At 36.4% G+C, this 13,786-nt stretch overlaps 1 protein-coding gene across 8 annotated transcripts in view; it reads right to left on the bottom strand.

Moving 5' to 3' along the window:
• Nucleotides 1-707: 707 nt before the first annotated feature.
• The window catches only part of LOC110023113 (coiled-coil domain-containing protein 93), a 68,342-nt gene continuing 55,263 nt past the window's right edge, over nucleotides 708-13,786 (bottom strand). For 6 of the 8 annotated variants that reach the window (XM_020722357.1, XM_020722353.1, XM_020722358.1 and 3 more), the window contains 3 exons: nucleotides 11,017-11,097; nucleotides 2,621-2,743; nucleotides 708-995 (listed from right to left, as the gene is read on the bottom strand). In XM_020722357.1, coding sequence (XP_020578016.1) covers nucleotides 948-995; nucleotides 2,621-2,743; nucleotides 11,017-11,097 — 252 coding nt within the window. In that variant the 3' untranslated portion in view covers nucleotides 708-947. Of the gene's footprint in view, nucleotides 996-2,620; nucleotides 2,744-10,089; nucleotides 10,639-11,016; nucleotides 11,098-13,786 lie in introns of those variants that run through there. The other 2 variants (XM_020722354.1, XM_020722355.1) reach the window with 2 other exon arrangements.

The raw sequence follows: 13,786 nt of genomic DNA, 5'->3' as shown, positions 1-13,786 counted from the left end.
ATGCAGGTTTCATAGATTTATAAAAATTAGATTTAAGATCCAAATTTTGCCTTCAATTCATGTTAAATCCGGATTTACTAAATCCTACTAATGTTACATCCAGCCTGCAGCCAAACACCCCCTAATTGTAAACTGAATTTACAGCAAAATACTCTTGCTGGAATAATTATTTAAGGCATTATATAGTTGAAAGAATTTATCATTATGTTTGAATAATTATAAATAACTACCTACAATTAATTATATCTTGATTTTTCTCATATTCATTAGTGTTTTAATTGTATGTGTTTTGTTTTGGTAAATTTAAATCTACTTAACAAAACCACATAAAATGACTTAATTTTAATAGCCATTTCAGTTGCTCTTCTTTTTTTTTTTTTTTTTTTTTTGGTTCGGGTTTGCTGATGTATATTTTTGGAAGATTTTTTGTTCCTGCATTTTTGTTCTAAAGCATTCATCAATTTGTGATTTGCTTTCTCTGTACTGACCTTCTGTTGTCAGTTCTTTCTTTTTCTTTTTTTTTTAATTTTATTGTTTTCAGAAATGTTTTTTTCAATTTGCATTGAGCTTCGATTTAGTCTCCCAAAAGGAAAAAAAAAATTCAGCACACTCGGCCTGATAATTGGCAGCTCCTGTCACTTTCTAAAAGAGCTCTTAGGGGTGGCGGGCAGCCCAGGACTTAAATACTTTTTCAGCCCTACATACTGCTTTTCAGCCCTACACCTAGCCGATGTGGGACTTTTAGTCCGTGACATCCCGCTTCCACAACAAAAAACACGAGTTCAAGATTAGTGTACTCGCTTGCGTGCACAAATTTAAGATAATATTTGTTTAAAAATTAAAAAAAATATACAACAAAAAAGAATTGCTCGAATGAATAAAACAAACAATTGTTACTTATTAAACAACAGGATAAAGAAAAGAAAACTATGTGGGGAAAAAAAAAGTTACGTGGTTGCTAACTGTCGAAGCCTCTCATATTCTGTGCACGCATCCTGCAAAACAACAGGGGAAAAAAAATTAGAAGTTGTGACATAATGACATTATAGCGCCAAAGCTGTCCTTCACTATAATAGCAAAATAGTTGACATTACAGTAAAAAGAGTAATAAACCCTGTTCTCAGGCCATCCTTCTTGCTTCTCTTTATCATCCCCAATAGAAAATGGTGGACCATATAAAACATTAAGATATAGAGAAACTATTCTACTCCTAATAGTGAGAATGACAAGTATTCATTTTTATTTTTGCATTTCTCAGTTTATATGATTTTCAAATTTAAGATCACATAATTGCTTATGATATAGAGCTTGATAACTTTCTTATAAATTTTATCTCTCATTTCATTCATAATTTAGTAATACTGTTAAATATTGAATTGATTGATTTGACGTGTACAATTTTATAAAACTATTTCAGTTGAAATATGAAGAATGCGAAATTTGAGGTACATTTTAAGTCGTCAAAAATTTTTTTTACCTAATTTCTCAAAATAGTTTATTACACGCAGGGACCGAGTTCTTCGTGGCTTTATGGAACTAAGAGGAGGAACTATGGAAGTCAAACTAAGGAAGAACTATTCTCCTCTTCAATTTCCACGAGTTTGATTTTGATAGCAAGAACTGTGGAATTAAAACGAAAGAAACGAAGTACATAATTCAGACAGAGCGTTTGTGTGCAACCAGGATACGAAGAGGTCGAACAAAAGAAATGCTCTACAACTCGGGTACGCAGAGGTTGATGGAGAGATCAAGGGAAGAGCTTTTGGCTTGGCTGCTTTTCTTCCAAATGCTTGCATACAAGATATGCGAGCAAGAGGAGATTATGTTGCAAGACTCACGAGACTTGCGAAAAAAAGTGTGAAGCAGCAACGTGTTTGCTTCCTTTAGCAAGTCGAGTGGAGTCGAGGAGATGCGAGAAGGCGTTCTATTCAAAAGGAATAGATGGTTGCGGCTTTCTCACGCAGTAAGGCTTGCAAAAGGAGAGGCACCATGACTCTGATACCATATAGAATTTTGGGAAAGAAATTTATTTCTTGCAAATTGAATTACACCTACGCCTATATATAAGTGACTTGCACGCCAGTCCACAAAATAGGAAACAAAATAGAAATCCCAAAAAATAGAAAATATCTAATAAAACAAAACAAAATTAGTGAAAGATATTCTGAGGAAATAAAATAAATTCCTTCCTAATCAAGCATGTGAATTGGCACTTTTCTACAAGATATCTTCATATGGTGAAAGATAAATCTTCAATTGTTAGCATGGTTGCAATCAAAATGAACTTACTATTAGGAGATTATGGGCAAAAACAACTAAAATTACACCCAAATTAATCCAGAACCGAAAAGAAATTCATTCCATAAAAATAAAGATGTTCAGTCAGGTATATATACGAGGAAACAGCCAAATTTCGACTGATGGAATAACTCATATGTCCTGCCATTGTAGAAGTGGACTGGACCACTTGAGATTTCCAGTGCCCTTGCAATTAGAGTGGATAGAGAGCACGAAAAGAGATTTCCAACAATGGTATGTCTATGCATTGAAACATGGTAAGGTGCTCCTCCTTTTCTTTTCTTTTAAGTAAACAACTCATTATCCTTCATACAATATTTACCTGGAAAGTTTTCAGAAGAGAAGAGAAATTCTTTTGCTCTGCTACTGCAGTGATATGTTTTTCCTTCAGAGAATCGCACACTCTCTGCTCAGCAGAAAGATCCAGCTTTGCCTTTTCTAACTTCTGCAATGTAAACAAGAAGAAGAGCATCACAATGAAAGAAAAAAAAAAGAGAACAGAACACAAATAAATCATAAATCACGCTAGCATAAATAAATCATAAATCATAGATGAAAATAAAGAGAAAACTAAACTACACAAAACTATAATAACAATAAAAAAAAATAGGATAGCTGATACTTATAGAGAAATTCATGGCAAAATAAAAAATCTCGTTGAAGAAATCATATTGCCAGAGGTACACTCAATATGGCACCCTAAGCATACATGAGTTTGCAATAATACTACAAAAGGTCAGTACAACACCAAAAAATATATAACAAAGAATAAAAAATTGAATTAAATACAAAAAATCATTTCAAAGATATGTTTAACTCAGGTCTAAAATCATTGCCTCTCAGCAGGACCTTCATAGGATTGCCCAAAGAGGCACAACAAACAATAAGAAAAATAAGCATGTTGATCTCAAAGCACAAGAAACAAGTATAAAACTCAATCAACCCATAATTACAACAAATTAACCTAGTCCACTCTTGAAAAGGTCAAACTATACTTTGAGTCGACCCTTGAAAAGGTCAAACTATACTCCGATGAATCTCAACCTATCATGGATCCATTTACTTTCCTTGAAGCTGCAAAATAATAAACCAACATGCACAAGAAGAGGCAAGAGAAAACAAGCAAGATAACATTAAAGCAAATAGAACAATATTATTTAAAATTTAAAAAATAATAATAATAATAAAATTATCATCATCATCATTATTAAATAAACAAACAAATGGTATATATAGGTGTGTGTGTGCACGCATGCATCTATCTATCTATCTATCTATCTATATATATATATATAGAGAGAGAGAGAGAGAGAGAGAGAGGCAGGACTAAACTGGCTCCACTAAGACTAACCTGGCTCCGCTCCTAAAACTAGAGGAAGAGGCGGGACTAAACTACTCGTCTCTAGCTACTTATTTTCTGCATATTTATTTTTTTGAGTCTATCTGTATCTTTCTGTTGGGGTAGTATTGTACTTGGTATCGTATGGGTAGGGTGTCTCTATTGGGCCCTCTCATACAACCTTTATGTATCTTTTCTATTTCAATAAAATCAGCCCTTGGGCTTTTAAGAAAAAATAGAGAGAGAGAGGGGGGGGGATACTTCAATAAAAATCTTTGGAATGAAATCATCTTCCTTGACAACCACTCTCCTTTATGACTTTGGCCCTATAATCATCATGAATGCACATATAACACTTCAAACATCACAAAAAGTTCAAAAACATTCCATTTCCTATACCAAGGTGAAACCACCCAATATAGCTTGTTGGTTACCTTCTTCACAATTATATATAATAACATTTGCTTCCAGTGAAGATAGATGATTATTGAATGAAAAGTATGCCCTTGATTTGTTATAGTATTTTGTATGTGCTTACTGCTGCAAGAGATTTACTTATCGAGAGTGTGTGTTCAACAAGAACTTATAAGGAAAAAGATCCCTACAGCAAAATAATGTTTTTAGGGGAAACTTCAATTACATATTGCATTGCCATCAAATACCTTAAACCTCTTCATAGGTTAGATCATTCCAAAGCTTTTTGCAATCTCCTTCGTTTCTAAGGTATAAGTATCTTGATTGATCAGCATAGCTAGAGCTAGCGTTGTATCTCCTTATGGCTTTCTGATTATTGTACTAGTAAATTAGTGATAGTTGTATACTTGATTAATCTTATTGTAATCTTATTGTAAGTGATGGTGGTGAGTAGCCATTTATTAAGATTAACAGATGAGTCTATAGTCTAATGTCTGAAGATAAATTCTAAAGTTTATGGAAGAAAAGTAAAAACATTTATAGGATTTATGTGGAAAGAAGGTCAACAAGCCCAAATAGGGTTAATTTGGGCTGATTTGGAAGATTTCTTTGAAGAATAGATTTTAAGTAAGATAGATGACTAAAAATCATGGTGATAGGTTAGCTTAGATGTTAGTTGCCTTAGGATCTAAAGTAGAACAGATTTGTAAAGTTTAAGAGGATTTTGAATTGCAGGAAAAAAGACTAAGCACGAGTGTTCTGTAATTTGGCTGATAGCTATTAAAAAAATGTTTATAATAGTTTAAGAGATTTTAGTTATGGGCTTAATGGTTTAGAGGGGTGCTTATGAAGAGGAGCAAGAGACGTAAAGAGTCTAAAGTGGATTCTACAGGGTTATTTTAAGAGGAGGAAAAGATAAATGACTAAAGATCATGGTGATAGATTAGCTTAGAAGTTAACTTATGATCTAAAGTAGTACAAAGTCGTGGAGTTTAAAAGGATTTCGAATTGAAGGAAAAAGTCCAAACATGAGGGTCCGTAATTTGGCCGATAGCTATAAAAAGAGTGTTTATAAAAGTTTAAGAGATTTTAGTTACGAGCTTAATGGTTTAGAAGGATTCTTAAGAAGAGAAGGAAAAGATGCAAACAATCTAGAGTGGATGCTACAGGTTATAGTCAATAGCTTAAAGAAAATAAAGATAATTACCTATTCTCACCTAAAAAAGGCATATTTAATGCCATTAAGCACCAAATAAATAAGAACACTTTTTCACCAAAATATTTCATTTCAAAATCAGAAATTGCAGTACTTATCAGCCAATAATTATAATAATTACAAGACTCTTAACAATTTGAAGAAAAGATAAAGTTCAGAAAAGGAAAGAAAAGAAGAGTGAGTAGCCACTAACAAGAGGAAGGGATATATTTATTTATTTATTTATTTATTTATTTAAAGCCAACTGCTGATTTTATTGAAATATAAAAGAATACATAAAGGTTGTATAAGAAGAGCCTAAAGAAGCACCCTACTCATACAATACAAGTACATAAAAACTCCAACAAAAGGTACCAAAAGGTACTGATAGACTCACTCAAATAAAATTAAAAAACAAATTTAAAACATGCAGAAAACAGTAGCTAGGGATGAGTCGGTTTAGTCTTGTCTATTCCTCTAGTTTTAGGAACGGAATCAGATAACAAGCTTTAAAGATTTGTGCCATTGTTAGGAGTCACCAAAGTATCATCCATCTTTCCAAGATAGAGTGAGCTCTCAGGCTTCTTCCGCCAAGAAGTGTAAACCTGCCATTCTTCATGTGAAGATTGGCGCATATGATCCTCGATTTGATTTGATGTTAGAACTGCAGTAGGAGAAAAAACAGTCGTTGCCACCGCGATAGGTTCCAGTGTATGTGAAGTGTGAATTGTTACCTCTGCACCTGATGCTTCCTGAATAGGAGCTGCGGGACTATCCAGATTTTCAGTTTGAATATTATCCATTGTAGTATGGTTAGGAGAAAGGATCCCAGGGTCAAACACCAACTTCTGTCATGTAGTGTTTCCCTCCTCAGGTTGGTTGTCATCAGGTTTGCTAAGAGTGCGTTCAGGCACATGGGGTGCGCTAACAGTGTGTTCCTGCTTTTGACTAGTGGTTCTCAACTGTGGGTGCAATTTGAAACATTTCTCCTGTGGGTGTCCAAACATGTTGCAGTGCTTGCAGTAGTATGGTTTTTGTTTCATAATGATTTTTGCCAATAACCATTGTTTTGTGAGCAGAGCCAAACCAGACTTCTTACATCTGGTAGTGTAATATCTCTGTCAATCAAAATCCTTGCAATAGAGGGTCTTGAGAAATGAACTGTAGGTAAATCTACCTGCAAAAATTTTTCAAGGATAGTCCTAATTGCATATAAGATAGGTAGATCAAAGAAATGAAGCTTGAGTTCAAGTAATGAGAACCAGATAGGTGCAATTGACTGAGATCAAAATTGGGAGTCCATTTGAGCAATTTCATATGTTTGCCCTCAATTGTGATGAATTTCTTTGAGAAAATCCTCGTGTAATCATCTTCTGTGCTCAGCTATATCATAACATGTCTTCCGTCGAAATGACCCACCTGTCAATCCCCAATCAGTTTGAAGTCTTCAAAAATCTTCCTGATGATCTCGAACTTAGGGCAACCTAATTGGAACTTTTCAACCAGTGTAAATTTGTATTTTGCAGCACGAGTTGAAATTTCAGCATCATAAAAGAAAATTGTTGATTTACCCGCCTTTTTCTCTATTTTTTTATGAGATTGCAATCACCATTTCCTACAACATAATCATGGTAAACCTGCGGAAATACCACACTATCTGCGAGGTAAAAAGGGGAGCTGCGTTTGTGAACCAATGTAGCATAGGAGGGTTTGGCAGGGTTATCACCGGTGAGGGTGGCGGTGTAGGAAAGCCCTGAGGCCATTACCGCAGTCAGTGCCAACCTGCAGCACAGTGAGAAGCTTCACAAGTGTCAAGCGGCTCTGTCACACCTATGGCAGAGTCGAGCAGGAGAAGCTCTGTCTGTCGCAAACGAAGAAGTTCTATCTTTCGCAGACGAGACGCAGCAAAAGAGCGGCTCTGTTTGTCGCAAGCTGTCAAGCGGCTCTGTCGCAGGAGACGTGGCTCGACGACTCTGTAGTAGACGAGACGCAGCGGCAGCGACTCTGTCGCAGACGAAGAAGCTGTCGAGCGGCTGTCGAAGACGAGACGGGGGAGTCGACCGCAATTACTGCCGTCAGACGTTATGCGAACACAAACGCGAATGGAAGCAGAAGCAGAAGCCCAAAGACGCTAGGGTTCGCCATGCGGCGGAACTCGAGCAGAGCGGAAAGACGCCACCCTAAGCCCCATATATTTATATATATAAATGTCTTCGTCGATCACGCTCTGCTAGGGTTTCGCCTTTATGGCGAACCCTGATTTCTGCTCCACTGCATCTTTTCGTCGATCACGCTCTTCTCATCTTTCATCGTTTTCGTCTCTTCTGTCTGATTCACCATTGTCACCGTGTGTGGTCTTCAGCTGCTCGTGCTTCGTCATCCCGAAAAGGGCTCGCGTTCGTCAGGCCTGGCTTCTAAGGCATCATGCGTCTTCGGCTTCGGCAGCTTCTCGTTTGTGTTTGTCTGTGCATCTGTCTACATCCATCGGAGTGGTTATCTTCCCCTGTTTCGATGGGTGCGTCGGTTGAACCCGGCAAAGCCTCTTTCGCTCGTGTGCTTGGTAACCATCTGGAGGAGTCGGCTGGTGTCTTCCCGTCAAGTTATAAAGAATGTTGTGATGGTACACCTGACTGTCTTTTAGTTAAGAAGGCGAGCAGGAAGAGTGAGAAAGTAGTGATTTTTTTTCTCTGATTTAGAAATTTCAACATTGACTGAGAAATACAAGTTCGCTCTTTATCAGAAAGAGTTTTGATGATCTCAAACTAGTAGTCAAGTGGAAAGTGAGACTTCTTGATGGGAGATGTGTTGATTCAGTTAACCATGACTGAAGACTACACTTTGATTTTCTCTAAAAAATATCTTAACATTGCAGGAAAACCAATGATGATACTCAAGTGATCTCCTGAATTTGAACCAAACCATGAACCTCCCACCATACCAGTATGGTTTAGTTTAGTCGGTCTCAAACTACATCTATTTAATCATCAGGTTCTCTACTCTATTAGAGTCATACTTGGGGATTCTATGAAGTTAGATCTACCCACATTCAATCTAACCAGACCTTTTGTTGCCAGAATACTTGTGGAAAGAGATATCACTTTACATGACATTACAGAAGTCTGGCTGGGCACAACACCTAATGGATATTGGCAACAAATTTTCATGAAACATAGACCCTTTTATTGTACTCACTGTAAGATGTTTGAGCATACCTTTGACAAATGTCACAGGCTTCACCCTAACTTGAAATCTAAAGCTCAAATATATAAGGATGTGTCTAACCCCACTGCTCTAGACACATCTGCTCCACCTATAGAGTAAATTACCAAGAGACAGAAGTTGGTGTCTGATTCAATTGCCCCTGGAGACCCCCCACCTGACAATATTATTTTTGTTTATGTGATTGAGGTGTTGTCGGGTAGCTCTACTGGGCAACCTACAACTTCAAACCTTATTGGAAACAATACTGAAGGATCCTGACATACAAAGGACAATGTTCGGACCGATAATCAAGAGAGCCTTGCAACTCCTCATCTTTAGAAAGTTTCCAGTGCATAGGAGATAATTCATACTTCACATACAATAGAACCAATTGTTGTTACAACGGATGGCAATCTTTCTACTGAGGCAGGACACAAGCTCACACAATGGGATGGCTCCTATATGTGGAAATGAATATCATCCGTCCAGGCTCTGCTTGAGGAATGGATGTTTGAAGGCAAGGGTGTTATCATTGAAGGAGATAATTCTAATGATCTCAATCTTTTCAAAGATGTGATGAGCAAGAAGATGTGGCAACTCCAACTTTCAAATAATCAAAACATTGGTTTCTTGCTTCGATTTAAGCAAATTTTGTTCCTTCATTTAGACAGGAATGGCAATATAGCAGCACATACGTGTGCAAAAAAGGCTTTAACTAGTGATTTTCTTTTACATCATGTAAATTCTTTTGATCATCCTCTTTTTGGTCTTACAGGAGAATAGCACGTATTGTAAATTTCCAAGAGGCGGGGCATAGTTTTCTGGGTTTTTTTGGGCCTTTAGTGTCATCATTTTGTAACATTTTTATTATTTAATGCAAAATGTAAACCCTTCACGATAAATCGTTAAGAAACACTTATGAATATTCTCTTACCACTGGATTACAGTTTCGGGTTTAGGGTTTAGGGTTTAGAATTTAATTCCTTAGAAAAATGTTACCTGAGCAAAAAAAAAATCTTGATTTCCACGATTCAGCAAATTGAAAGCTTTAAAACAGGAAATTATCATGGATGTCAACCCTCTATCACCACAAATTTGACTTATGTCTCCTCAGGTACATTTACTTTGACAATTTTTTTATTGCGGTCCATAGTGAGTTTTTAGACAACCAATCCATACCTAAAATTACCTCAAATTCCACTAAAGATATTAAAATCAATTGTGTATCAAAATATTTTCCATCAATCATTAACTGCACCTCACATAATTGATTAACTTTCATAGAAAAATCGTTTGGCATTCTAACAAATAATATCATAGGCATTAAGGTGTTATTCAATTTTAGTTTAGAACTTTTACACAAAATATCAAGTGTCGGGATACTTTACTAGCACCATCAATTGCATCCTATCTTTTTATTTGTTGTTTGCATGAAGTTCCACAAAATATCAGAAAATATAGACCGTTTTGCAACAGAATATTTTGATGAAGAAACATCACAAGCAACATCACCATACAACAAATCATATTAGAAATATAAATATTATTGTTGAAATTCAAATAGGATACAATGACGACTCTTCAAAGTAAGAAAAAAACGATAACACACATAAATGGCATCCTTGGGCGACGGTGTTGGATGGTGGTTGAACAGCAGGTGGGCTAACTAGTGGGAGACAGCGGCCCCAGCAAGATGATTGAAAGGTGTTGCGGCAGCAGCTGGGAGGGTGGAAGAGGGTTTGCGACGACAACAGACAAGGTGGAGGGGCCTGGCGGCAGCGGACAGAAAGGTAGTGGGTGGAAATGGGGTTGGGCTGGTGTATAGGGACTCTCGTGAGATAACAGAAGTCGGCAGAGTGTTGATGCGGCTGGAGTGTTGAGCGGCAGGTGAAAGAAGAGGGTGCCAGGCAGCAGCAGTAAAAGGTGGTTTAAGTTGGGAAGGCAGGTGCTGGTGGGAGGGAGATTAACCTGGAAGGTTGGGGATGCAGCTGGGAAAACAGGAGGAAGGTTCCGTGTAGGTAGTGGGTTTGGGGCTGTACTAGACAGCAGAACTGCTGTCTTTGAGGTGAACTGCAGCCGATACGACGACAACAACAGCGAGAGGGACTTTGCAGGGGAGGACAGAATTCGGAGGTAATCACCACCTCGGAGCAGGATATTGTCGGAGCGCCAATCGTCTTTGGATACAGCCCTATAACAGAAAAAGGGACGTTTGCAGCCAGCCAAACAGAAATCTCAATAAAAACTAACCCTAGAATAGAAAATAACGAATATATATAATAGATAACTGGGAGAGAGAGGCCCCTCCCCTTAGGCGGCAACCTAAAATAGGAGCTGGCGGCCCTAGTAAACCCTTGGTTGAACCAATCCAAGTGGCCCAGCCGGTTCAGCTCTCAGGTAGCACCGCGTAAAGAAGCATATGGTGTTCCAATTAAACATAAATAGAGAAACAAATATATATTATCTCCAGAAAAAATAACTTCAGGGATGCACATTATTTAAAGGACAAAACAAATGCGTAACAATTTACATAGAAACACTAAATTTTAAAATAAAAGTTGTAACCTACATGTTTAGTTCCCTTCACAATCACCTCCAGAGAGTCCAGCAATTTATAACGACCGCTAGGAGTCGTCATGGCATCTTTGAACTACCAATAGAGTTAAAAAAGAAAATCAAGAGATTAACTCATATAAATGGTATAAAATCCGCAACAAAAGTAAACTGTTGATAGTGTCAAGATGCAAAGTATCAACTTAGATCCAAAACAATCCAAATATTATTTTTTTCCATTAATTACTCCCCCCAATATTGCACTCCATAAGTCCGTAAAGACAATAATTAAAAATAAAAAACGGCAGGCTCCTTATTTAAGAGCAAAAATGGTAAAATCCAGGGATAAATAATGCTACCAATCAGGTCGACAAGATGAACATGGACGGTAAATTAAAAAAAAAAACAGCCAATAGTCCAAGAATGTCAAAATTTTGAGCAAGTCCAAAAACAGGCACTCCACTTCAAATATAAGGTTCCAAAGATCTCCCAAGTTGGCAAAGTGGGCAAAGAAAAAATTGTATCAACATATAATTCATGTTTATAGTACAAATTATAAACAAGTCCCTAAGTTTAAGGGACATTTCACATTGGTTCACACTTTTAAAAATCCTACAATTGGGACTCTGAACATTTCATGCCTATTTCTACTTCATAAGCTTCCCTAGAACCAACAAACTAGTAACCAAAATTTCATAACAATTCTGAACACCTCAAAATAGCTTTTAGGCAAACTAGAGAATGCTAGGATCTATTCTCGTTATCTACTCTTTGAATTACATTTAAACATCACAAATGTCTACTATTGACCCTGGTACGTAAATTTATTTCCTAAGCATACTCTCCACATTCATTTCTAGTTATTTACCTTATTTAAGACCTATTTTGCAAACTAATCTTCCAAATGAGCCTGTAGTAGCCACACTTGGGCTATTCTTAGCATTCTTTTCACTGCACCATTTTAAAGCCCTCAATCTTTCACAATTAACTTCAGAGCACATTATTACATATTAAATTATAAACCAACATTAATTATAATTATAAATCTAACCAAAATGATTCCTACCAATATCACATTTGATATCATAGAAATTTGGAAGGATCAAACCTATTCAGAATTATTGGACAATAAGGCAGAGTTTTCTTCTTGTTGATTTGCTCCAAATGCCTGTATGCACCTCAAATAAATTTGAGATTTCTTATGATACATGAAATTCATATTTATTGTTTGGATAGAAAATTTATTTCTTATAATTTTATATTGCTAGCATGTGATTTAATTAATGAGCTACATCGGAAAGCCTAGCCAATATCACTTTCTTGAACTTATTTTTAAATTTTGTCTCGAGTTAAAACCTTAGCGAGAGAGTGCTGCACTTAGAAAATAAAACTTTATCTTGATGCAAACAAAATTTTACTAATCTTTCTTTTTTCAATGTTAACATTTGTTGATACAGCAACAAGCCTTTATCCCGCTAAATGGGTTCAGCCACATGTATCTTTTTTTCTCCATTGTGACCTAACCGGATCATCAAATGGTCGACGTTTAATGTGACCAAACCATCTAAGACAACTCTCCATAATCTTGGCAGCCACAAGAGCTCCACCAACCCTATCACGAATGGACTCATTTCGCATTTTGTCTCTAACTGTCAAGCCACTCATCCACCTAAGCATTCTCATTTCAGCAACACTTTAAATTTGTTTTATACTTCTCTTTTAAAGGCCAACATTCTGCATCATAAATTATTACATGTCTTACCATCATCTTATAAAATTTTTGTTTTAAGTCTAAGCAATATTTTTCTAACACAAAATAAGTTTGATGCATTCCTATACTTCAATCAACCAACTTGAATTCTACTAATAACATCCCCATTAACATTACCATCGTTGTGAACAATAAACCCGAAATATCTAAAACGTTCACACCATTTAATGATTTGATCACCCATAATTACACTTTGCCGCTAGAGCTGCTGCAACTAAAATTACATTCCACTAAATGTCCAGTAAGAGTATCCAACAAAGGCCTTTAGACTCCAATGTAGACCTTCATAATTCATTTTTTTCCTGAACTCTTTCTCTATTCTTATCTGCAAGAAAGATATTATCAGCGAAAAGCATACACCAAGGTACATCCCCAAGGTACATCATACACCAAGGTACATCCTCCTATAAATGTCCAGTAAGAGTATCCATAACTAAAGCAAAATGATATGGGCTTAAAGCTGATCTCTAATCTAAATCAACAAAAATAGGAAAAATACTTGTTCAATCCGCCTCTTTAAACATAAGTAATAGCCCTAGTATACATATCTCTAATGACTAGAATATATGTCATATCAAAACCTTTCTTCTCCAGAACTTCTAGAACCCTCCAAAGAACTTCTCTTATAACCTTATTGTAAGCATTTTCTAAATCAATAAAAATCATTTGTAGATCCTCCTTGCTTTCTCTGTACTCTCCATCAAACAACAACAACAACAACAACAACAACAAAGCCTTAATCCCACTACGTGGGGTCAGCTACATGAATCCTTTTTCTCCATTGCGTCCTATTTAGTGTCATATTTTCATTTAGTTCTAGTAAATTAAGATCATTTTTAATACAATAAGCCCAAGTCTTCCTAGGTCTACCTCTGCCTTTCTTAACACTAGTCGAATTTAAAACATCTACTCTCCTAATCAGACCATCTAATGGTCGACGTTTAATATGAACAAACCATCTAAAACGGCTTTCTCTAATTTTGTCTGTCACAGGAGCTACACCAACCCTATCACG

This window comes from Phalaenopsis equestris, unplaced genomic scaffold, assembly GCF_001263595.1.
Source record: "Phalaenopsis equestris unplaced genomic scaffold, ASM126359v1 Scaffold000210, whole genome shotgun sequence".
In the NCBI taxonomy this organism is placed as follows: Eukaryota; Viridiplantae; Streptophyta; class Magnoliopsida; order Asparagales; family Orchidaceae; genus Phalaenopsis; species Phalaenopsis equestris.
Note: the sequence above shows the minus strand (reverse complement) of the source record. Positions and strands in the feature narration are given on the sequence as shown.